The 27,574-nt window shown below is 41.3% G+C and overlaps 1 protein-coding gene across 23 annotated transcripts in view; it reads right to left on the reverse strand.

Annotated features, from left to right (window-relative positions):
• ULK4 (unc-51 like kinase 4) overlaps positions 1 to 27,574 on the reverse strand; it is a 677,547-nt gene that overhangs the window by 479,334 nt on the left and 170,639 nt on the right. For all 23 annotated transcript variants that reach the window (XR_013528778.1, XR_013528777.1, XR_008477287.2 and 20 more), the window contains one exon: positions 18,115 to 18,242. Coding sequence is in view for 15 of the 23 variants with exons in the window: in XM_078354734.1 (XP_078210860.1) it covers positions 18,115 to 18,242 (128 nt within the window). In the remaining 8 variants the exon portion in view is untranslated. The remainder of the gene's footprint in view (positions 1 to 18,114; positions 18,243 to 27,574) is intronic.

A 27,574-nucleotide genomic window follows, 5' to 3' on the forward strand; every position in this document is an offset into this window, starting at 1 on the left:
GCAACCAGCTAGATGTTTCCATCAGATTGTTCCAGCTTTCGTGTGGAAAATGTATTATTGAGTCAGAGGGGGTTTAAAGACTAGAGGCAGGAGGCCAGTGTCAGAGCAAAGAAGAGATGCTGTTGGCTTGGTTGGGGATGTCTAGAAAGAAGTAGATAAGCGGGGACCATCTTTTGTAGGAAGAGATTGTATGACTTGTTTATTAACTGCATGAATGATAAGAAAAAAATATGGGTTACTCAAAAGTTTGGGCTTGAGTAACTGGATAGAGCGTTGTTGAACATTTTTTACAATTACTGAGTAACTGGATAGAGTGCTACTGAATGTTTTTGATTCCCAGTCTGGGAGGTAGGACGAAGTTAGGAAGCATGTTTGATTTGTATATGTTAAACTTAAAACTCCTCTTGGGCATGCAGCTGAATATGCTACGATAATATAAGCCTGGAGTAGAGAAAAGGTCTCATCCAAGAGCATATCAGCACACAGGCAGTGTTTGAAGCCACAGGATTAGAGAAAATCACCAAAGGACAGTGACGGAAGAGAGAAAAAGAAGGCTCAGCACATGAAGCAGAAAAGCAGAAACCAGCAAAGAAAGGACTGACACGGGAAGACAGCAAGGAATATACATCAAGCCCCTATTATGAACCCTAAAACTACAAAGGTAAACTCCAATTTAAACTCCTAACACTTCACTGTCAGAATTAGACAGATCAACCAGACAGAAAATTAACAAGGATATATAGCAATAAGTGCCCACATGAGAAGAAAGAGAGATCCAAAATTGACACCCTATCGTCAAAATTGAAAGAGCTAGAGGAGCAAGATCAAAAAAACTCAAAACCTAGCAGAAGACAAGAAATAACTAAGATCAGAGCAGAAATGAAGGAGATAAAGACACGAAAAACCCTTCAAAAAAATCAATAAATCCAGGAGCTGGTTTGTTAAAAAGATCAACAAATAGACCACTAGCCAGATTAATAAAAAAGAAAAGAGAGAATAACCAAATAGATGCAATAAAAAACGACAAAGGGGAAATCACCACAGATTCCACAGAAATTCAAACCATCATCAGAGAATATTACAAACAACTCTATGCACATAAACTAGTCAACCTGGAAGAAATGGATAAATTCCTGGACACTTGCATCCTCCCAAGCCTAAACCAGGAGGAAGCTGAAACTATGAATAGACTAATAACAAGGTCTGAAGTTGGGGCAGCAATTAAGAGCCTACCACACAAAAAAAGCCCAGATCAAGATGGGTTCACAGCTAAATTCTACCAGACACACAAAGAGGAGCTGGTACCATTCCTTCTGAAATTATTCCAAATAATCCAAAAAGAGGGAATCCTTCACAAATCATTTTATGAGACCAATATCATCCTGATACCAAAACCCGGCAGAGACTCAACAAGAAAAGAAAACTTCAGGCCAATATCCATGATGAACATAGATGCAAAAATCTTCAATAAAATATTGGCAAGCCGATTGCAACAGCAAATCAAAAAGCTTATCCACCATGATCAAGTAGGATTTATCCCGGGGATGCGAGGCTGGTTCAACATACGCAAGTCTATCAACGTAGTTCACCACATAAACAGAACCAAAAACAAAAACCACATGATTATCTCAACTGATGCAGAGAAGGCCTTTGACAAAATTCAACAGCGCTTTATGCTAAAAACCCTCAATAAACTCGGTATTGATGGAACGTATCTCAAAATAATAAAAGCTATTTATGACAAACCAACAGCCAATATCATACTGAATGGGCAAAAACTGGAAGCATTCCCTTTGAAATCCGGCACTAAACAAGGATGCCCTCTCTCATCACTCCTATTCAATATACTACTGGAAGTTCTAGCCAGAGCAATCAGGCAAGAAAAAGAAATAAAGTGTATCCATTTAGGAAAGAAGGAAGCCAAATTGTCTCTATTTGCAGATGACATGATAGTATATCTAGAAGACCCCATCGTCTCAGCCCAAAAATCTCCTGAAACTGATAAGCAACTTCAGCAAAGTCTCAGGATACAAAATCAGTGTGCAAAAATCACAAGCATTCCTATACACCAATAACAGACTTAAAGAGAGTCAAATCAAGAATAAACTGCCATTCACAATTGCTACAAAGAGAATAAAATACCTAGGAATACAACTAACAAGGAGTGTAAAGGACCTCTTCAAGGAGAACTACACACCACTGCTCAACGAAGTAACAGAGGACACAAACAGATAGAGAAACATTCCATGTTCATGGTTAGGAAGAATCAATATCATGAAAATGGCCATACTGCCCAAAGTAATTTACAGATTCAATGCTATCCCCATCAAGCTACCAATGACCTTCTTCACAGAACTGGAAAAAAACACCATAAATTTCATATGGAACCAAAAGAGAGCCCGCATAGCCAAGTCAATTCTAAGCAAAAAGAACACAGCGGGAGGCATCACACTACCAGACTTCAAACTATACTACAAGGCTACAGTAATCAAAACAGCATGGTACTGGTACCAAAACAGAGATATAGACCAATGGAACAGAACAGAGGCATCGGAGGCAACACAACATATCTACAACCATACAATCTTTGATAAACCTGACAAAAACAAGCAATGGGGAAAGGATTCCCTGTTTAATAAATGGTGTTGGGAAAACTGGCTAGCTATGTGCAGAAAGCAGAAACTGGACCCCTTCCTGACACCTTACACTAAAATTAACTCCAGATGGATTAAAGACTTAAACATAAGACCTGGCACCATAAAAACCCTAGAAGGAAATCTAGGCAAAACTATCCAGGACATAGGAGTAGGCAAGGACTTCATGAACAAAACACCAAAAGCATTGGCAACAAAAGCCAAAATACACAAATGGGACCTAATCAAACTCCACAGCTGCTCCACGGCAAAAGAAACAGTCATTAGAGTGAATCGGCAACCAACAGAATGGGAAAAAATTTTTGCAGTTTACCCATATGACAAAGGGCTGATATCCAGAATTTACAAAGAACTCAAACAGATTTACAAGAAAAAAGCAAACAAGCCCATTCAAAAGTGGGCAAAGGATATGAACAGACACTTTACAAAAGAAGACAGACAGGAGGCCAACAAATATATGAAAAAATGCTCATCATCACTGTCATTAGAGAGATGCAAATTAAAACTACATTGAGATACCATCTCATGCCAGTTAGAATGGTGATCATTAAAAAAATCTGGAGACAACAGATGCTGGAGAGGATGTGGAGAAAAAGGAACACTTTTACACTGTTGGTGGGAGTGTAAATTAGTTCAACCATGTGGAAGACAGTGTGGCGATTCCTCAAGGCCTTAGAAATAGAAATTCCATTTGACCCAGCAATCCCATTACTGGGTATATATCCAAAGGACTATAAATCGTTCTACTATAAGGACACATGCACACGAATGTTCATTGCAGCACTGTTTACAATAGGAAAGACCTGGAACCAACCCAAATGCCCATCGATGATAGACTGGATTGGGAAAATGTGGCACATATACACCGTGGAATATTATGCAGCAATCAAAAATGATGAGTTCGTGTCCTTTGTAGGGACATGGATGAACCTGGAGACCATAATTCTCAGCAAACTGACATAAAAACAGAAAATGAAATACCGCATGCTCTCACTCATAGGCGGGTGATGAACAATGAAAACACATGGACACAGGGAGGGGAGCATCACACACTGGGGTCTGTTGGGGGGAACAAGGGAGAAACAGCAGGCGGTGGAGAGGAATAGGGGAGGGACAACAGGGGGTGGGGAGTTGGGTAGAGATACCATGGGGAGAAATGCCAGATATAGGTGAAGGGGAGGAAGGCAGGAAATCACACTGCCATGTGTGTACTTATGCAACTATCTTGCATGTTCTTCACATGTACCCCAAAACCTAAAATGCAATTAAAAAAAAAAGATGGAGTCTCGCTCTGATGCCTGTCTGGAGTGCAATGGCACAATCTTGGCTCACTGCAACCTCTGCCTCCTGGGTTCAGGTGATTCTTCTGTCTCAGCCTCCTGAGTACCTGTGATTACAGGAGTGTGGCACCACTCCCAGCTAATCTTTGTATTTTTAGTAGAGATGGGGTTTCACCATGTTTGGTCAGGCCTCATGATCTGCCCACCTCGGCCTCCCAAAGTGCTGGGATTATAGGCATGAGCTACCACACACTGCCCCCCATACTGTTCTAATGAAAGTGAGTGAATTTTCATGAGATTTGATGGTTTTATAAGGAGCTTCCCCCTTCAGTCTGTATTTCTCCATCCTACCACCAAGTGACGGATGTGTTTGTTTCCACTTCTGCCATGATTATAAGTTTCCTGGGGCAGCCTTCTCAGCCATGAAGAACTATGAGTCAATTAAACCTCTTTCCTTTATAAATAAAAAAAATAATTAAAAATAAACAAATTCCCTTTCTTCTTTCCTTTTTCACACATTCCCACCAGAAAATCACGTTAGCCCTAAAAACAAGAAATTGTACCATTCAGTCAGAACCTTCAAAAACTTCTTAACAATGATGGTGCAGATTAATGGATTGAGAGAGGGCCCAAGAACAGGTGAAGGAAAATGCGGACCGGAGAGTAGGCAGAACCCCAGCAGCACCTCAAGCCCTAAACCGCAAGGGAACAAGACAAGTTTAGGCTTTAGGGCTGACGGGACGACATGAGGTTTCTCAACCCTGTGAACAGAGGAACTGGGTGCCAGAAAACCTGGCACAAAGGTTATGCTAACTAAAAACAGAGGGATTGCAGGGAGCCTGAAGGAAGGCAATTGTTTAAAGGAAAGAAACGATCTGATGAAAGTGGCATTTGGGGAATACTAACTGGCAGCGGCTAAGCTAACGAACAGCTATTAGGAGTCACAGGTGTGCAGGTGAAGGGGAAAACAGAACACAAGAGAGAAGAACCGACCGCCTGGGAACGGTTATGAGACAAGGTTCCAGGAGGATACTGTGACACAATGTAAATGAGTTTTCATTTACAGTGTGGAGACTCAGTTACACAGGCTCCAGAAACAGAGTTCACCCTCCTTGCCTTGACTTAATCTACGTTTCTCCTTGGAGATGCCTCACGCCAATGTCCCTGGGCCAACGTCACTCCCTTCGATTCCACCGAGCTCTGTGTGCCCATCAGTGGACTAGTGCACTGCCTATTTCTACTTCGGCTCTTCTCATGTGCGGGATGCTACTCGAATGACGTGTAAACTGTAGACATCCATCCCATTTGAATTCATGCCGGACATCACAGCTGGTTCCACGCTGAGGCCATACGCTGTTTACAGAGACTCAACACTACAGTTTCTCCTTGCTTCACTTCACTCTAAGTCCATTTTTATCTCTTTAATGCGCATTCTTTAATTTATAACTGTTGTTCTCCCCCATGCAGAAACAATTTGTACTTTAAATAGGGAACGAATTTCTCCTCTTTCATCTCCCTGCCAGAATCCTCAGCAAACTCATCGTCCAATTCAAAGCCTCTGTTTGTAATTAAACGTCGCAGAATGAGCATGTGCGTGTTCGCTAACGGGCATCCAACTGAGAGGAGGCTCTGAAGAGCCAAGTGGACAAACGTCAACGAAGACTCCTTCTCCAGCCACCCAGGGCTTGCTCCATGGGCCTGTGTATGGCGGAGCCAAGTGGCAAAGATGGAGGCTGTGCAAGGGCTCAGCAAAAGGATTGCTCCTGCTGACGTCCTCATCCGCGTTTCACTGATTACTAATGATGCTGGGTATCTGTTCACATCATCACGCATCTCCTTATAGTACACAGATCCTGATTAACTATTACATATGATGCAAAATGTTGCAGCTTTTGTTAGCATATAAATTTTATTTATGATTTTTGGCAGATGAAAAGTTTCTAATTTATATGTAGCCAAAACTATCAGTGTTTCCTTTTATGTCTTATTTCATTGCCCTTCTCCTCAGAAAAGCTTTCTCTGCCCATATTTAAACATATTTTCTTCCAGCTGTTTACGGCTTTTTGGTATATAATTCTTCAATCCATCTGGAATTGACTTTCGTATGGCATAAGCAGAGAAAATAAGTTTTCCCCACACTAACCAATTACCCAGAGCAAGTATTTCTTTTTAAAAGATATTTATTTTAAAATCAAAGCAGTTTTGTTTATTTAACTGATTACTACATTATTAGCAATATTATGGGAAAGGAAAAAAACAAACTCCAGGAAAACCTGATCCATCAGGAGCCACTGACATTTCAGGCTCCTGGCAAACCTATATAATCAACTTATAAGATGATTCATCCTCTAAAAGAATTATCATTTTGAGAGATGCATAAAGCCCTATTTTATTGCCTGTCACAGTAACACGAGTATGAAGCCATTTGGAGAAATAGGTGGACATTTGTGAGCCATCATATCATTTTTATCTGATCCTGACAGCTCAATTTCACTACCTGTGTCATGCCAGATCGATTTCAGAGCTGACATCATAGAAAATGTGCTGAAGTGTAATCCATAAAAGGCCAATGGTGAGGATGTATGCAGAAAAACATATTTGCATAATGGAGCATAGGTCATCCTGGGCTACTGATATGAGGCTTCCATTCTCAGGCAGATGGGCAGCTCTGTGATTTGTTCAGGACTCAGCAGCTGGTGCAGTTTCAAAGGACAAGTAAGGAAGGGAGAACAATTTCCTGAATAAACTCATCACAGAGAATTTTAACGACTCTCTGGCCTGAAGGCTGGCTCTCTTTTGCATGCCTTTATATTGAACCGTGCATTTTATACTCACATGAATATAATACATGGGCTGCAAAGCACAAAGGAACAACTACTATTTTCCGTAGTCTGCACCGGCTGCTATTCGTTTCTGACAATAATTTATACTACTAAATTTAATCTAAGTGAACTTTTATGGCCTCAAGGATCCCCTTAGTCCTTCAAAACCAACTGGTACCCAACGCTAACATTTCCTTTAGTTTGTTTTTCATTTTATATATACGGATACATATGCATATATGCATATATATTTATATATAAAATTATATGAGTGAAACATGCTTATTGTAACAGCCTAAAAATACAAATGAGTGAAGATAAATGATCACCCTATCACATCCTCCTGACATAACCAATTTGGTAATATTCTTTCATGCCCTTTTTTATAATTAAACTGTATACAAACCCATGCAAATAGAAGTTTTGCCATTTTCGCTTTATAAAAATAACTTCGTAATTAACATATGACTCTGCCCTTGCCCTTTTTTCACTTATCTATATACAGTGAACATTCTTCCAGGTTAATTAAATGCTTCATTTACATCACAGCTATACCATTATTTATTGAAGCATTTCAATTCCAATGGATATTAATATATTTCTAGTCATTCCCCACCTAGAAATAATGCTGCACTGAATAACCTCCAGCATATATCATGAACGATTCATACTTTTATTTCTAGTGGCTAAATCAGACACAAGCCTGTTGAAACCAAAGCAATGTGTATCTTTAACAGTCACAGCTTTTTTCCAAATCACTTATATCATTTTTTTAAAGGTTGCAGCAAGTCACATTTCCTCAAGCAGTATTCAAAAGCCAATGTGAAAAGTAGGCCAGCTAACTACTATACCACCAACTCTAAAAGTGACCGTGGATGTTCAGTTCTGCCAAAATAGGGTAGGATCAAAATAAGCACAGGAAGACTTTGAAAGGCAGAAAGAAGGTGGACTGGCTACAGAATGAAGGACTTGAGGAATGACAGTAAGTCTTCTTGCTTTCTTATTGCCTCTCCTCTATTCCTCTCCTATATTGCCTCCGATGCAGAAATGCCCCTCATAAAAACTCTATGAAAAGCCTGCTCTCCCTGGCCAAAGGACCAATGAAAAGACGGCCTAACAAAGAAATTCTTTCTGGCAATACCTGCCCTACTCTGGCAACAGAAAATCACATACAACTCTTTCCTTCCCAGTCCTCCACAGTTTTAGGGGGACCATGGGAATTTGATCTACCTTAACCCACCCCCAGGGACACATGTGGCCCTCTCCACTCCCCAACTGAGCAGTATGCGCAAAGCTAATGTTCCATCCCCTGCCAAGTAGAAGCAGTCAGCAGTTATCCAACTCCCCTGCAAGGGTAGTGTCTGTAAGACTCAGCGAGAGCTGACCCCTCCATTCCTCGTCCAACAGAAGCAGCCCATTCTTTAATTTCCCTGCTGTGACAGTGTTAAGGTGTCTGAGTGGGGAGCTACCTCCCATTCCAAGCAGCAGAAGCCGGCAATGGTCTGATTCCCCTACAAAGCTGGCATCAATGAGGTCCAGCAACAAGCAACAAAACCCCCACTCACCAACAATAAGACTTAATGACACAGCCCAAGATGAGGACTGAAGGCCTAGGCAAAATGTCACTCAACAAACGAGAACCAAGGAAATCCCACAAATCAAAAAAGACCATCAACACATATTATACCAGCAAGAATCAGATGCTGGAATGATCTAACAATGATTTCAACGCAGCTATCACAAAAATGTTTCCAAAAGTGTTACAAATTATCTGAAAACAAATGAAGCTGTTTAAAATCTCAGATGAGGAAAAAGGTTATAAAAAAGAACCAGTGTACAATATAGAACTGAAAAAATACAATAACTGAAATAAAAACCTCACTGGATAAGCTCAATGGTAGAGTGCAGACGACAGCTAACAGAATCAGTAGTCATTAGCACAAATAAATGAAACTTACAAAATCTGAAAAGCAGAGAAAATATAAACAAAAGAAAAATAGAGTCTCAGTGATCAGTAAGAGAATAACAAAATACCTCACATTCATATCACTGGTGTCCCAAAAAGAGGAAGAGAGAGAAAATGGAACTGAACAAGTATCCAAAGAAATCGTGCCCAAAAAATACCCAAATTCAGCCGAAGACATAAATCTATAGATTCAAGAAATAGATCAAACTCCAAATAGGATAAAAACCAAAGAATCCACACCAAAGATATACCACAATTAAATTTCTCCACCCTGAAGGCAAAGAAAATACCCTCAAAACAGAAATAACATATTACTTATAAGGAAAACTAACTGAAACAACAGACTTGAAACCACGGTAGGAAACCACAGGGGAAAGAAGAAAGTAGAAAAAGTTTAAAGACTAAAAAGAAAAAAACCTGTCAACCACAACCAAATGCAGTAACCTTCAGGGATAAAGGGGGAATAAGATTTCTCAAAGAAAAACTAACCATTTTTTTCAACAGCAAACCTACCCTTAAAAAATGTCTAAAGAAAGTTCTCTGATCCTAAAGAAGTGATAATAGAAGGCTAAGAATATGGAAAAGAGGAACATGAGAATGGGCCAGAAGCAGATGTAACGTCTAACTTACTTCTAATACATTCCTTAAATCATATTTGATGATCAAAAGCAAAGAATATAACACCATTTGTTAAAATGTTCAATGCATGCAAAGAGAACATCCTTAAGACAATTTTTTATTTTTATTTTTTGAGAGGAAGTCTTGCTCTGTTGCCCAGGCTGAAGTGCAGTGACACAATCTTGGCTCACTGCAACCTCTGCCTCCCAGATTCAAGCAATTCTCCTGCCTCTGCCTCCCAAGTAGCTGGGATTCACTAGAAAATTCTACAATACATTTAAAGAAAAATTAACAATTTTTTTTTGAGGCAGAGTCTCTCTCTGTTGCCCAGGCTGGAATGCAGTGGCATGATCTTTGCTCACTGCAACCTCTGCCTCCTGGGTTCAAGCAATTCTCCTGCCTCAGCCTCCCGAGTAGCTGGGATTACAGGCACGTGCCACCACACCCAGCTAATTTTCGTATTTTTCTTAGACATGGGGTTTCACCATGTTAGCCCAAGATGGTCTCGATCTCCTGACCTCTCAATCCATTGGTCTCGGCTTCTCAAAGTACTAGGATTAAAGGCATGAGCCACTGTGCTCAGCCAAAAAACTTGACAAATTTTATACAGTCTGTTCCAGAAAACAGAAACAGAAGGCATACATCACAATTCATTTTATAAGGCTAGTATTGTATTAATACTAAGAGAAGGAGGGAGAAAGCAAGCAAGCAGACTACAGCCGAGTATCTCTCACGAACCAAAAGGTAAAAATCCTCAACAAAATATTAGCAAATCAAATCCAGCAAAATATAAAAGAATGAACACACTGTGACCAGGTGAGATTACTCTAGGTATGCAACTGATGTAGAATCTGAAAACCAATTAACATAATTTATTGTAGAAACAGCTAAAAACATCATATTAACTGATAGAGAAAAAACATTTGACAAATCCAACAATTCATGAGAGAAAAAAACTCTGAGGAAATTGGAGATAGAGAATAGGATGAGAGTGACCTTCCTCCACTGATCAAAATCATCTACAAAAACCTGGAGTTAACACCACACGTAATAGTGGAAGCCTCAGTCCTTTCCCTACAAGGTCAGAAACAAAGCAAGGACATCTGCTCTCACCACTCTCACTCAACATAGTACTGGAAATTCTACATACTAAAATAAGGCAAGAAAAATAAATAAAGGGAAAACAAGAGAGAAAACAATAAAACTGTCCATATTTACAGATGACACAATTGGCTATGTAGAAAATCTCCTGGAATTTACCCAAAACAAACAAACAAACAACCCACCTAAAACTGATGAGTTTAGTAAGACTGTGGAAGATAAAATCAAAAAACACAAAAATCCCATCAGTTCAATGTGGAAACTGAAATTAATGATGCAACATGATTTATAATTGCTCCCCCCAAAAAAGAAACACGAGGTGTACACGTAACAAAACACGCTGAAGTTACAGAAAGGAGGTTAAAAAAAAAACAACTAGACAAATGGAGAGAGACCCGTTCAAGGATCAGCAGACAACAGAGTAAATGTATCAACTATGCCTGTGTTGAGCATTAGTTTAATGCAACCCCAGCAAGGCTTTGGCAAATATAAACAAACTCATTCCAAAACTTATATGGACAAGCACAGAGATGCCAGAACAGCTAAAACGATCTTGACAAAGAATAAAAGGAGAGGAATCGCTCCGCCCAGTATTGAGCCTTACTATGATCCAGTAATCTTAATGTCAATGATCAAGACGATGTTGCACTGATCACGGGATAGACACACAGATCGATGGAAAAGTTTAGAAGTAGCCCACACAAATACACCCACGTGATTTCTGACAAGGCACAAAAGCAATTCAATGTGGGAAAGACAGCCTTTCAACAAGTAACACCAGAGCCCTTAAATAATCACAGGCAAAAACCAAAGCCAAAAAGAAAACCTCTGATTAAACCTTACACTTTACATAGAAATTAACTCAAAATGGATCACAAACTCAAATGTAAAGCATATAACCATAAAAAATTAAATGTAAAGCATATAACCATGTATGTATACCATATTGTATACATATATGGTCTCTATGGTGTGTGTGTGTGTGTGTGTGTGTGTGTGTGTGTGTGTGGCCTCTATATACATATGGTATATATATATGGTCTCTATGGTATATGTGTATGTATATACATATGGTTATATATACACCATATATATATACACCAATATGTATACACCATATGTATATAGAGGCCACATACACACACACACACACACACACACACACACACACACAAACGCCCCATAGAGACCATATATACACACACACTATATATATATAATTTCAAAATGGCAATACTTATACACTGACAACAAGAACACTGAATGCAGCTTAAGGTTTCTCAATGGGATTTTGGTCACTAAAATATGTAACAGAAATATCCTGCCATAATACTGTGATTTAAAAGCACTGTAAATATCTCTTCTCTGGGGACTCATACCACCAACTTGACGCACAGATTGTTTTCAATTTTTAAGGACCACTTTATTTTTATCGTTTTTATTTTTGACATTATATAAAACATTTACATGGCTCTTAAGTCTAGATCATACAGCAGGTACATTCAGAGAAGCACAGCTCATTCCAGCCCCTGCACCTTCCTCACTCTCTTTCTAACCCTGAAAATCACCACTCATTAATTTATTTAACTTTCCATTCTGTCTTGTGTAAAATATTAGTAAAATTACATGTCTTCTCTCTTTTCACCCCATCTTAGACAAAAGGTATTAACAGTATGCTATGGATACTGCTCTACCTCTGACTTTTATCAGGATAATAGTATCTCGTAGATGACTCCATGGCTGTGGACAGACATCTTCCTTGTGCCATCCATTCCGGGGATTGCGGTTAGCAGAATGCTAAGGATGCCCCTGCCCTCCAGGCCCTACCATCCCAGTACTCAATCAAACACTAATCTGGATACTACAAGTGGTCCCCAACTCACAATGATTCAACTTGCAATTTTATGATATTTTAGCTTATGATGGTGCAATATTCAGTAGAAACCATACACGGAATACCCATACAACCATTCTGCTTTTCACTTTCAGGGTGGTATTCAATAAATTCCATGAGATGTTCAATACTTTATTATAAAACAGGCTTTGTGGTCACGGCACAGTGGCTCATGCCTGTAATCCCAGCACTTTGGGAGGCCAAGGCAGGTGGATCACTTGAGATCAAAAGTTCAAGACCAGCCTGGCCAACATGGTGAAACCCATCTCTACTAAAAATACAAAAATTAGTCGGGCATGGCAGCATGCACCTGTAATCCCACTTTGTGTTAGATGATTTTGCCCAACTATAGGCTAATGTTAGTGTTCTGAGAGCATTTGAGGTAGGCTGGGTTAAGCTATGATGTTCAGTAGGTTATATGTATTAAATGTGTTTTTGACGTGACATTTTCAACTTATGATGGGTTTACTGAAATACAACCCCACCATTGTAAATCAAGGAGCATCTGTTTTAGGAAGTGAGTTCAAAGGCATCATTAAAGTCCCACTTCCATTCATCTTAACACACATAGATTATCTGAATGAGCCTAATCCAATCAAGTGAACATTTAAAACTCATTTTCTCTGACTGATGGCGGATGAGGGAAGTGAAAGATGTTTGAAGCATGAGGGGATGAGTCCCTGCTTCTCAGGGCATGAGGCACTCCTGCTGCCACCAAGGGAAATAAACAGGTCTGCAGTCAACTGTCCATGAAGAAGAAGGACAGATTCCTGGAGCTGAGTGTGAATTCCAGGCAAACACCGACAAGAAGGTGAGGCTGTCAGTCCACAGACTGCAAGAAAATGAATTCTGCCAATCATCAGTGAGCTTGGAAGAGGACCCGGAGCCTCACCTGAGAATCTCGGGAGCAGCCAACACCCTGACATTAAGTCTGTGAGATGTGAGCAGAGGATCCAGTTATACCAAGCACAGACTCCTGCCATGGAAACTGTCAGATTAATAAACAAGCACTGCCTTGAATCGTGGCGTCTGTGGTGATTTTCAACTCCCAAAATACAGACAAGGTGACAACATTCATCTGCTGTAGCCATCTTTCCCTTTGCTTCTGCCCGTGTGGTCTTGTGCCTTTTAACTCTTCTATTCTCCTTCCAGTACAGTATCAGAAGACAGCATGATCAACCAGAGGATGAGCGCTATGATTTCCTCAACTGCACTCCTCCTCCATCTGTTCTTCGCTCCTCCTAAAACTCGTGGCACTCGGCACGTGAGGTCTCCTGGATCTCCACTCCGTATTTCTTACTGTTTTCTCTTTGTCATCAGCTCTGAATGGTTCAATGTGCCCTTTCATACTGCCTTTCAAAGCATCACTGCTATCCCTAGCAAAGGCCATTCTCTTTCAGTTCTAGAATTTAAAAAAAAAAAAAAACACTGTCTTCTCCATAGAGTTTTCAATGTTTGTTAAAATTATTTTCTGTGTCTTCCATTAGTTCTGGCTCCGTAAGAAATGCCTAGTCTGGCTGGCTGTGGCAGCTCATGTCTGTAATCCCAGCACTTTGGAAGGTCAAGGTAGGCAGGTCATTTGAGTGAGGAGTTAGACACCAGCCTGACCAACATGGTGAAACCCCGTCTCTACTAAAAAATACAAAAATTAGCTGGGCGTGGTGGCGCACACCTGTAGTCCCAGCTACTGGGGAGGTTGAGACAGGACAATCACTTGAACCCGGGAGGTGGAGGTTGCAGTGAGCTGAGATCAGGCCGCTGCATTCCAGCCTGGGCCACAGAATGAGACTTTGTCTCAAAGGGAAGAAGGGAAGGGAGAAGGGAGAAGGGAAAAGAGAACAAAAGAGAAAAGAAAAGAAGAGAAAGAGAAATGCCTGGTCTTCTTTCTCCTTCAAATACTGTTTCCCTAAATGGGCTGATACAAATCTCTGCCTACTGAGTTCTTAATCTGTTTGGCACCCAATCAGGACCGCTGTGGTGAAGAGGCAGGTGGTAAGAGAGGCTGTTCTCTCAGGGCAGGAAGGTGATGCCGTCTTTCTAAAACCTTATGGACAGAGACAGACTGTTCCACCATTTCAGTTCTGCTCGAGATCTCCTGGGAGTAAGACTGCAAGCCCAAACCACCATATGCAGAAAGCATCTGCATTTTAGACAGTACAGAAGCTCCAAGTTCTACTATTCACGCCGAGCTTAGGGGCCCAAGGACAGGAGCATCATCTCTGCCACACAGCGGAGGAAAAACAGAGCCTGTCTTACCTCCCCTGCAAGGTTAAGATCACCGGCCAGACCCTCTCTCTAAACTCCCCCTGCGTGTTGTGTTGCTCCAGAGAGTGAGAGGAATGCAGGTCAGGGTCAAGGGCATGCCTTCAGACCACTATGTTCCCACCACTGCTCCAGCGTCTAAACATTGTTTCCGAGACAAGTCACAGCAATTCCCAGGGAGGAAGGACCACATGTGTCATACCCAGGCTCTGAAGGTGTACGTGGTTCGGTTTCTTCCAGTTAAAGAGTTTCTGAAATTGAGGTTGCAGTAAGTATTTTAGACAGAGTCATCAGGGTGGCTCTCAGAAGTAACCCTTAGACAGAGACTGGAATAATCTGAGGAAGCCAGCCATGCAAGCATCTGAAAGAAGGGACACAGGCGCAGGAAACAGCAGCCAAGAGAAGCCCTGAGGTGAGTGAAACGGGCTTAGTGAGTACACAAAGCAACAGCCAAGCCATGGGCCGGAATGCAGTGTGCCCAAGGAAGACCGGACAAGAACTGGAAAAGGCAGGACAGGGAGGACATGGAGGAGCGAGGCTGTCATTCCAGAGTGACTGGATGCTGCTGGAGGGGTCAGAACAGGGAAGGAGGGGTGTCATTCCAGAGTGACTGGATGCTGCTGGAGGGGTCAGAACAGGGAAGGAGGGGTGTCATTCCAGAGTGACTGGATGCTGCTGGAGGGGTCAGAACAGGGAAGGAGGGGTGTCATTCCAGAGTGACTGGATGCTGCTGGAGGGGTCCCCGCAGGGAAGGAGGGGTGTCATTACAGAGTGACTGGATGCTGCTGGAGGGGTCAGAACAGGGAAGGAGGGGTGTCATTACAGAGTGACTGGATGCTGCTGGAGGGGTCCCCGCAGGGAAGGAGGGGTGTCATTACAGAGTGACTGGATGCTGCTGGAGGGGTCAGAACAGGGAAGGAGGGGTGTCATTACAGAGTGACTGGATGCTGCTGGAGGGGTCCCCGCAGGGAAGGAGGGGTGTTATTACAGAGTGACTGGATGCTGCTGGAGGGGTCAGAACAGGGAAGGAGGGGTGTTATTACAGAGTGACTGGATGCTGCTGGAGGGGTCCCCGCAGGGAAGGAGGGGTGTCATTACAGAGTGACTGGATGCTGCTGGAGGGGTCCCCGCAGGGAAGGAGGGGTGTTATTCCAGAGTGACTGGATGCTGCTGGAGGGGTCAGAACAGGGAAGGAGGGGTGTTATTATCCAGAGTGACTGGATGCTGCTGGAGGGGTCTGAACAGGGAAGGAAGGAAAGCTGATTCTCAGTGTCTCAGCAGGCATTCCAGCTGCTACATGGAAACCAGACTGTGAGAGCAAGAAATGATGTAAGAGCATCCATTGAGAACATTTTTGCTATTCTTTCTCTCTTATTGTTTCATTTTCTCCTTTTTTTCTCTGTGGTTTCTTGCCCTAACTCTGCACAGTAAAGCTGTGGAGAAACTATGTTAGTTGTTCCAGTGAAAAATGATGGTTAAACGCCAAGACAGATCAGAGGTAGCAAAGCCAGCGGTGAGGTCACTAAAAATACATAGACAAGGGCAACTTCCACTTCTGGCCATAATGGACTAACAGAAACAGGATTCACCATCCCATCTAAAACAACCAAGAAATAGACAAAATACATGAAATATCACACTTCAAGGCATCGGACCTAAAACAAGGAAAAACACTGATCTCTAAAAGTCGAGAAACAAGGAGGTTTACTAGGAAATTCCACACCCTCAGCTGGAAGTGATTCATCCACCAGGAAATGCCATCCTGAGACACAGAAGTCCAGAATCTTACAGAATGCCGCACATGCCTTCCCAGTGGCAAATGTGCTCACTTAAAATCACATGTTCACGAGTTGATACTGTTATTTGGCAGTATCTATCTGTGTAAAACATTTTCGAAGACAAAACACATTAAATCACATTAAAAAACCAGCAGTAAGGTAAGAACATTCACAATTGATTTAATGATAGGGACACTAACTTTGATCCCCAGTTAAGCAAAATGTTATCTCCTCCTTCCCCTGAAAATAAAAAAGAATTATGTTCTTCTCGTTACTAGCCCTGTATTACAAAAGAAAATTTTCATTAAATTATTAATGGTATATTTTTATGTTTATAAAATACGTGGGCTGGGCATAGTGGCTCATGCCTGTAATCCTAGCACTTTGGGAAGCTGAAGCAAGAAAATCACTCAAGCCCAGGAGTTCAAGACCAGCCTGAACAACACAGTGAGACCCTGTCTCTATCAAAAAATTGTAAAAATTATCTGGGCATGATGGCATGCACCTGTAGCCTCAGCTACTCAGGAAGCTGAGATGAGAGGATCGATTGAGCCTGGCGCAGGGCTCAAGGCCACAGTGAGCCATGATTACACCACTGCACTCCAGCCTGGGCAACAGAGCAAGACCCTGTCTCCAAAAATACACACGGAAATTTGTTTTCCTGTTTGTTATATAGGTCGGTATATAATAGCTCCAGTTTTCCCTCTTGATCCACAAAGCCTTCTCTCTCACTGTTACTAGGAACAAAATTTGCCAACCCCTAATCTAGATCAATCTCAGCAATACCAGGCTCTGCTCAGTACTCTAGAACAATAAAAATCTGGATCCAGAAACAGACATTAAACTAAATTTTCAGGGCCCCTCTGGGCATCGACACAGCACTGATCAGATGGTTCAGATGTTAATGGGAAAGCATCAGGACGTGAAGCAGACCTGAGGAGCATCTAGAACTGCTCCTCCTTTAGAGGAAGGCATTCCAAGCCAGGAGAAACACCTGTCCTTCCTAGGACCAGTCCATTAACTCTTGCCCTACCCTGCTCCTCCTTCTGAGCCTTCAGCTGCTTATTCCAGTATCTTACAATACGGAAAATTACAACCAAATCCCTGGTCCAACATTGACTCCAGTGGTACAAATCAGAACCATCTCAACACCCTGCCTTGGATTGTTCTCAGATCTAGGGCTGTACTGGCCCACTGCCACACTGCTGTGAAGAAATATCTGACACTGGGTAATTTATAAAGAAAAGAGGTTTAATTGATTGACATTGCTTGGGAGGCCTCAGGAAATTTACAATGATGGCAGAAGGTAAAGGGGACACAGGCACCTTCTTCACAGGGCGGTAGGATGGAGTGGGTGCCAGACGCTCATAAAACCAACCGATGTGGTGAGACTCACTGATTATCACAAGAACAGCATGCGGGATAATCCAATTACCCCACTTAGTCCCTTGACACATGGGGATTATAGGGATTGTAATTCAAGGTGAGATTTGGGTGGGGACAAAGAGCAAAACCGTTTAAGGTCACACCAGGCATTTCCCAGCCTGCTATGGTTTCAGAGGTCCTCTCTTGGTCCTCAGTACTTCCAAGCTCAGGTTACAGGAGACATATTAAACCCCTAGAAAAGCCCTTAAAAACATTCAATACCAAATACACGGAGGCCAAGAAATACCCTAGAACCACTAATGCAACAGGCTCTAAACTGAAGTTGCTGATGAAAACATCAGAGAAGATCTTACCTTGCTTGGCAACTGAGCAGCAACATCTCGCGGTTATAAACCAAAATATACAGAAGAACCAGGAAGGCTTTTGCTCTAATGTATGTTGAAGGGCTGTCGAGTAAGTGGATAATTGTGGAGACAAAATCCTGTGGAAGACATTTAAAAAATTTTTTTGAGAGAACATTTAGAAGAATAGGGCCGTCTCAGTTCTCAGAGTGAACGGACTATAACAATCAAGCAGATGGCAGGAAGTAAATAAGGGCAGCTACTGTTTCACAGTCTCCGTTTGTGCTGGATCCCGTAATTAAATTTTAAGATTATCTCACTTAAATCTGAAAGTTAGTCATAAAAACTTGACAATATTGTCCCAACTTTAAAGAGAAAAATGAATACTGAAAAGTTAGGCGTTTACCCAACTTCAGAGCTGGATAAAATCCAGGCCAGTTGAACGACAAAGGCTGCCCGTTGGCTATGCAATCACACAGCTGGAAATGTGGCAGCAAACAACACAAGTGCATGGGGACAGGTGTGTCTGAGAAGACCTGCACAGAGAGATCATCTCTCTAGTCTACACATCTGAGGGCTTAACGGACACAAAATAAAGACAGTACTCAGTACACGACACAAAGAAATGTGCACTCCTATAACACCCTTTAATTAAAGGTATAGTTCAACACAGAGGAATAAGTATTGACAGGGAATACTGCTACTTTCCCTATTAAAACACAGACTATACATAATTTCTATCAATATGTAAACAGAAAGCAGACACACACACACACGGTTACTGAATGTAAGTAGTCAGAAATATGGAATCATAATATCAGCAAGATGGCTACAGAGAACAGGAATACACAAGTTCCCAAGAGAGCTTAACAGAGACCAGCACCTAACAGTAACAATGAGTGTCCAAGGCAGATTGAAGAAGCTCATTTTTTTTTCTTTCTTTTTGCCACACTCCAATCCTTTTCTATTCGGTGCTGTGTTTCCAGGTAGGAAGAATTTACACAGTCACGTACATGCCATGTAAATTCTATGCTACTTAAGGACACAAACATATCTAAGCATCGATCTCACCTAGCTCTTGAACCAAACTGTCAAAGCCAAATTATTCACCTCAGGATAAAAAAATAAATCAATGCCGAGTCATCCTTGAGTAGAATATTTGTTTTCTACCTTTCCTGTATACAGACAGTAGAAAATCCATTTCCCCCGAGTCCATTCCTGATCCTGATTTATCCCCTGTGGCCTAAGGACCACAATCACACATGTGTCTCCCACGTCGGCACCACCCCCAACATACATACACGTAATTCCAAAGCCATTCAAATTTCCAGCATTCATAGGCTGAGAAACTTCCAGATTATAAGAGATTAAGAAGACATGATAACTGACTGCAATTCTAGATCTGGAAGTTCTGTTCCCATAAAGGACACTATTGGGGCAACTGGATAAGGTCCCCAGAGCAGCTAAAAACACTGAACCAATGCTAATTTCTTGATTTTGAAATTCATGGCTTGTTTCAAGGAAACATTCTATAAGAGCAAATATAACTCACCTACAAAATATTCTCAATAGTCACTCAACCATTAAAAAGAAGCTAAAACTCGTCATGGCGTATGTGGTCCTTCATAATCTGGCTTTTCATTGTCTTTCCAAAATCATGCATCAAACCATCAACTCCACTGAACACCTTCAACACTCACCACGAGGGAATTAAAAACGGAAGATGAGAACACTGAACAAGGGAAAGGAGCAAAGGGAATCCCGGGATGATTCCAAGGTGACAGCCTTCACCAGACAGAGGGCAGCCTATCTGTGCGGAAGCCAGTCAGAGCCCCCAGAGAACGCAGGAGAAATCAACTGGCAGACTATTTGAAGCACCTGAATGTAATCTGAAACACGAAGTTATGTAAACAAAGAAAGATCCGCTAGATATCCATCTCACTAAATTAACAGACTGAGCACATCCGCATGTTGGAACCCGTCCCATGTACTACTTCAAAATAAACAAATCTAAGATTTAAAAAATAAACACAAAATGATTCAAAGATCTAGAGGAGGCCATAGGAGGTAGGGATACAAACATATACAGATACGTATATATATATTTCGATCTCAGACTGGGGAAAATGTTCATAAATAATTTATTAGAAAGAACAAAATAAGCGTGAGAAATGTAAATACAAAAAATGTTAAATGCTACATACATATAAAACACTATAAAGAAAAAAAACACATAAACTACAGAATATATTTGCAGCACATTTTATGAATAAAGGGGTGATTTTTTTCATATATAAATATCAATAACTAAGAAAAAAACTAAAGAACTAAGGAAATAAGAGCTGAGAAACAAATGAAACCTCTGATCTCTTCCACATGAAATATCACATTAACCAAAGAGAATATAAGGTATTTCAAAAAATACAGAGCATAGGGGGCAAGTTTCATATAATGCTATCCATAAGTGAGGAAACAGCTGCAAAGATCACATGCAGCATGATCCCATTCATACGACATTCTGGAAAAGACAAAGCTACAGGGGCAGAGACGACATCAATGATTGTCAGGGACTGGGATATAGGTGGCTTGTCTAAGAAAAAAAGCAGCACAAGGTCATTCTTTGGAATACTGGAATTATTCTGCATCTTTCTGGTGGCGGTAACAAGAGCCTATGCATATATTAAACCTCATAGAACTGAGTCCCCACAAAAGTAAATTTTATTAAAAGTAAACTTCATTGTATATAAATTCTAACATTAAAAAATATTGTATGTATATAAAATATATATGTATAATATACTATTACATATTATATGATATAGTATGTATGTTATAGTACATGTGTACATATATGTACATATTATTGTGTATATATGTACATATAATATACATATTTGTATATTGTTGTAAATAGCATATAATATGTACATACATATTAATTATACAAACATATATGTACATATTATATGCTATTTACAACAATGTAAAACACAATGATTATAGCAATGAATGTTATGCCTTAAACAGTATAGCAACCACCTTTCTAAAGTAAAAATTACATAGGATACAAGCAGCAATAAAATATTTTATCACACTACTGTCAGTTCGAGACTTTTAAAAGAACAAAAATGAGGACATAAAAGACATAAATAACATAAACAATACATAAGATATTATGGGTAGGTATCAAATTTTACATTCCAATAATGAAGCGTATACCTTTTTCTAACCATAAAACGTTTCTTTAAATTGATCACATAACAGATCATGAAAAAATATTCATATATTACACAAAGTAAAAATAATTTTTATGATCACAATGCAATAAAACTAGAAATCAGGCTGGGACCGTGGCTCACACTTACAATCCCTGCACTTTGGGAGATTCAAGCAGGAGAACTGCTTGAGCTCAGGAGTTCCAGAACAGCCTGGGCAACATAGCAAGACCTCTTCTCTACTTAAAACAATTAATAATAATAATTAGCCAGACATGATGGCATATGCCTATAGTCCCAGCTACTTAAACGGCTGAAGTAGGAGGATCACGTGAGCCCAGGAGGTCAGTGCTGCAGTGAGCTATGATCCCATCACTGCACTCCAGCCTGGACAACAGAGTGAGACCCTGCCTGTCTCAGGGAATAAAACCAAACAAATAAAACTAGAAATTAATTAAACATCAATAATCCAAAAGGCCCTTCTACCTACAAAATATTTTTAACTTTGTATTAAACCTTAAGAGAAAATAAAAACCAAAATTGCAAAACTTAAAAATACTGGATCTTACTCGTTCTATCTGACTATATTTTTGTACCCATTAATCAACCACCTCTTCTCTCCCCTCAACTACCCTTCCCAGCCTCTAGCAACCATCATTCTATTCTTTATTTCCATGAGTTCAACTGTTTTAAGTTTTAGCTCTATGCACCCACAAGAATTTAGAATGCTTTTTTTAATTTTAAAAACTAATAAGTAAATAAAATAAAAAGGTAAAAACACTATTGTAGCAGCCTGTTCTCACAGGGCTATTAAGATACTACCTGAGACTGGGTAATACAAAAAGGAAAGAGCTTTAATTAACTCGCAGTTGCACATAGCTGGGAAGGCCTCAGGAAACTTACAATCACGACAGAAGGTGAAGGGGAAGCAAAGCATGTCTTACATGGTGACAGGAGAGAGAGCAGCAGAGCAGGAAGTGCCGCACTGTAAGACCATTGGCTCTCAGGAGAACTCACCCACTACCACGAGAGAGCAGGAGGGAAGCCACCCCAGGACCCAATCACCTCCCACCGGATCCCTCCCTCCACATGTGGGGATTACAATTCAAGGTGAGATTTGGGTGGGGACACAGAGCCAAATCCTAGCAGCTATATATGGGATAGGATAAAAGTAGAAATAAAAAAATAAATAACCCATAATTATATTTGGAAATAAAATAGTAAAAATACCTGAATCTCCAACATAAAAAGCTGAAACATGAAAAACAAAGTATGCCAAAATGAAGCAAGAAAGCTGTAAGCAGTAATCACGAGGTGGGAAAACAATGTTTAAGGAGAGCGATAAATCAAAATCCTGGCTCCAAAAAATAACAACAGGCCAGGTGCGGTGGCTCATGCCTGTAATCCCAGCACTTTGGGAGGCCGAGGTGGGCAGACTGCTGAGCTCAGGAGTTCACGACCAGCCTGGGCAACACAGTGAAACCCCATCTCTCCTAAAAAAAAAAAAATACAAAAAATTAGCTGGGCATGGTGGCATGCACCTGTAGTCCCAGCTACTCGGGAGGCTGAGGGAAGAGAATTGCCTGAAACTGGGAGGTGGAGGTTGCAGTGAGCCAGGATCGCGCCACTGCACTTCAGCCTGGGCAACAGAGCAAGACTCTGTCTCAAAAGAAAAATACCAACAAAATAGATAACTTACTAACTAAAATCAAGAAAAAGGGGGAGATAGCAAAGATATGCAAGAAAAGAAATGAAAAGAGGGAAATTACCATTGTCGGCTTCCATATAATGGAGTGAAAGCTGTATAGATCACCTATAGTAGTAGTTGGTATTTTATCATTGTATAATATTCCATTGCGTGAATTCAGAAACATTTATATACCCATTCCACTTCTGGACATTTGGGTTATTTAGAGTTTGGGTCTATTAGAAGCAAAGCTGCCATGGACATTCTTCCACGTCTTTTTGTGAACACGTGCATTCACTTCTCTTAGTACACACCTGCCAGAAGGATTGCTGTATGAAGAGGCAGGTGTCTATCTAGCTTTATCAGAGACTGCCAAACGGCTCTCCAAAGTGGCTGTACCAATCTACTCTCCACCAATAATGAAAGATGCAACTGTCTCACAGCCTCGCCAACACTTACTGTTGTCCATCTTTTTCTTCTATTTAAATGTTTAATTCTCAACTTAGAGCAAATATTAGTAAGTACACATGGCAGTCAATTTCAGAAGAAACTTTCTAAAAAGTCTACTGTTACTCACTTAAAAGCAACCCAAAGGATAATGCATTTCTTTTTCTTTTTTTTTTCTTTGACACAACTGAGCAAACCTTCTGCAGGAAAGGATAATACATTTCTTATTCTAATCCATGAAGAATTTTCAAAGTATTCATGGTGAAGAAGAAAACCTATTTAAATCTCCCTGACAAGGAGCAAAACACAAGACTTCGGCATAAACAATAATAAACCAAGAAAATGAAAAAGTGTATAAACTTAAAGAAGATATAACCTTACAAGTGATTTAGCTATGCTTTAAAGATGTTCATTTATATTTAAATGCATTTTATTAAATTGTATATGAAAACGAACATTTTCTTAAACATTTAGATGCAGCACTTATAAATTCAAGTACAGAAACATGGTAAAAATGCAATTGGTGCTTCTTCCTTTGGGGATGCCTAGTAAAGTAACTAGATAACCATAAAGATTGAGGACTCCACAGTTTCCACTACAATTACAGTGTAACTTTTGAAATCTCATTAACAAACAGCAACAAAAATACAAACCATATTAAAAAAAAGTGGGTCAGGCATGGTGGCTCACACCTGCAATCCAAGCACTTTGGGAGGCCAAAGCAGAACTGTTTGCGACCATCCTGGGCAACACAGCAAGGCCCTGTCTCTACACAGAAAACAAAAAGCTTAAAAGAGAAATGTAGGATTTAGACAAAGAGAACTACAGATTTTTACTGAGTGGTAAGAGGGTACTTGAATAAATGGAGTGGCAGTATAATATGCTAGCAAAGAATTTGAGCTTTGGAGTCAGTAAGACCTGAATACAAATGCCACATTTCTTAACAAAATAACCACTGTGATTCAGTTTCTTCAACTTTAAAATAAAGTGGAAGAATTACAATGACACTTCTCATAGGCCTGATGTAATGACTGAAGGTTTTTGTCCAAATATATCATAAAAATATCATAATGCATAAATCTGCAGGAAGTATTCATTTTTGAGGACTTCTGGAAGACGGCTGAATAGGAACAGCTCCGGTCTGCGGTTCCCAGCGAGAGTGCCAGAAGACAAGTGATCTCCGCATTTCCAGCTGGTACCAAGTGCATCTGACTGGGACTGGTTAAACAGTGGGAATAGCCCAAGGTGGGCAAGCCAAGGCAGGGTGGGGCATCGCCTCACCCGGGAGGAGCGAGGGGCCAGAGAACGCTCTCTCCCAGCCAAAGGAAGCCATTAGGGACTTCCAGACACTCCAGCACTCCAGCTAAGATACTGCGCTTTCCCCGTGGTCTACACAACCCGCAGACCACGTGATTCCCTCTGGTGCCTACAACATCAGTGCCCCAGGTTTCCAGCACAAAACCAGGTGGCTGTTTTAGTCGAATGGCGCCTGGAACGCCAGCGAGACAGAACCACTCATTTCCCTGAAAAAGGGGGCGGAAGCCAGGGGGCCAACTGAGCTGGCTCAGCGGGTCCCACCCCGATGAAGACCAGCAAGCTAAGATCCAGCAGCTTGAAACTGTCACAGCCAGCATAGCAGTCTGAGCTCAACCTGGGACATTGGAGCGTGGTGGAGAGGAGTGCCAGCCATTGCTGAGGCTCAGGTAACATTTGTTTCAACGTTGCCTGTGTAAACAAAGCCACTAGGAGGTTACACAGCAGCTGAGCAGGGCCCAGCACAGCAGCTCAGCAAGGCCTCTGCAGGCAGACTCTCAAGCAGATTCCCTCCTTGCTAGGCAGGGCATCTCTGAAAAAACAAACAGCTACCCATCAGGGACTTACAAAGCCCCTACCTTCCTGGGACAGAGCATCTGGTAAAAGGGGAGGTGTGGGTTCCCCCTGAGCAGACTTGAGCGTCCCTGCCCAGCAGCCCTGAAGGATCGCTCAGCACAGAGCTTGAGCTCTGTTAAGGACAGGCTACCTCCTCAAGTGGCTCCCTGACCTCCCCACCCCCACCCGTGTGTCCTAAGTGGGAGACACATCATACAGAGAGCTCTGGCTGACATCTGGCAGGTACCCTTTTGGGACGAAGCTACCAGAGGGATGAACAGGCAGCAACCTTTGCTGTTCTGCAGCCCCTGCAGGTGATTCCCAGGCAAGCAGGGTCTGGAGTGGACCTCCAGCAAACTCCAGCAGACCTGCAGCAAAGGGGCCTGTTAGAAGCAAAACTAACAAACAGAAAGAAACAGCTTCAACATCAACAGAAAGGACATCCACTAGAGACTCCATCCAAAAGTCACCAACTTCGAAGACGAAAGGTAGATAAATCCACGAAGATGGGAAGGAACCGCACAGAAAGGATGAAATCACCAAAAGCCAGAAGACCTCTGCTCCTCCAAGGGATCACAACTCCTCACCAGCAAGGGAACAAAACTGGATGGAGAATGAAATTGACGAACTGATAGAAGCAGGCTTCAGCAGGTGGGTAATAACAAACTTCTCTGAGCTAAAGAAGCATGTTCGAACCCAAAGCAAGGACACTAAGAACCTTGAAGAAAAGGTTAGATGCAACGCTAACTAGAATAACCAGCATAGAGAAGAACATAAACAACTTAACAGAGCTGAAAAACACAGTGTGAGAATTTCGTGAAGCATACGCAAGTGTCAATAGCCAAACTGATCAAGAGGAAGAAAGGATATCAGAGACTGAAGATCAACTCAATGAAATAAAATGAGAAGGCAAGATTAGAGAAAAAAGAGTGAAAAGAAATGAACAAAGCTTCCAGAAATATGGGTTTATGTGAAAAGACCAAATCTACGTTTCATCTATGTACCTGAATGTGACGGGGAGGACAAATCTAAGCTGGAAAACACTCTTCGGGATATTATCCAGGAGAAAATCCCCAACCTAGCAAGGCAGGCCAACATTCAAATGCAGGAAATACAGAGAACACCACAAAGATATTCCTCAAGAAGAGCAACCCCAAGGCACATAATTGTCAAATTAACCACAGTTGAAATGAAGGAAAAAATGCTAAGGGCAGTCAGAGAGAAAGGCCAGGTGACCACAAAGGGAAGCCCATCAGACTAATGGCAGATCTCTCAGCAGAAACCCAACAAGCCAGAATAGAGTGGACGCCAGTATTCAACATCGTTAAAGAAAAAAATTTTCAACTCAGAATTTCGTATCCAGCCAAACTAAGCTTCATAAGCAAAGCAGATATAAAATCCGTTATGAAAAAGCAACTGCTGAGAAATTTTTTCACCACCAGGCCTGCCTTACAAGAGCTCCTGAAGGAAGCAGTAAACATGGAAAGGAAAAACCAGTACCAGCCACTGCAAAAACACACCAAAATGTAAAGACCATCGACACTATGAAGAAACTGCATCAACTAACAGGCAAAACAGCCAGCTACCATCAAAATGGCAGGATCAAATTCACACACAACAATATTAACCCTAAATGTAAATGGGCTAAATGCCCCAATCAAAAGACACAGACTGGCAAACTGGATATAAAGTCAAGCCCCATCAGTGTGCTGTATCAAGAGACCCATTTCAGATGCAGACACACATAGGCTCAAAATAAAGGAATGGAGGAAGACTCACCAAGCAAATGGAGAGCCAAAAACAGCAGGGGTTGCACTCCTAGTCTCTGATGGAACAGACCTTAAACCAACAAAGATCTGAAGAGACAAAGAAGGGCATCACATAATGGTAAAGGGATCAATGCAACAAATATATTGCACCCAATACAGGAGCACCCAGATACAGAAAGCAGGTTCTTAACAACCGACAAAGAGTCTTAGCCTCCCACACAATAATAGTGGGAGACTTTAACACCCAACTGTCAATACTAGACAGATGAACAAGACAGAAAATTAACAAGGATATCCAGGACTTGAACTCAGACCTGAACCAAGCCGACCTAACAGACATCTACAGAACGTTCCACGCCGAAACCACAGTATATACGTTGTTCTCAGCACCACATTGCACTTATTCTAAAATTGACCACATACTTGGAAGTAAAACACTCCTTAGCAAATGCAAAAGAATGAAAATCATAACAAACAGCCTCTCA

This window comes from Callithrix jacchus, chromosome 17 (assembly GCF_049354715.1).
Source record: "Callithrix jacchus isolate 240 chromosome 17, calJac240_pri, whole genome shotgun sequence".
Lineage (NCBI taxonomy): Eukaryota > Metazoa > Chordata > Mammalia > Primates > Cebidae > Callithrix > Callithrix jacchus.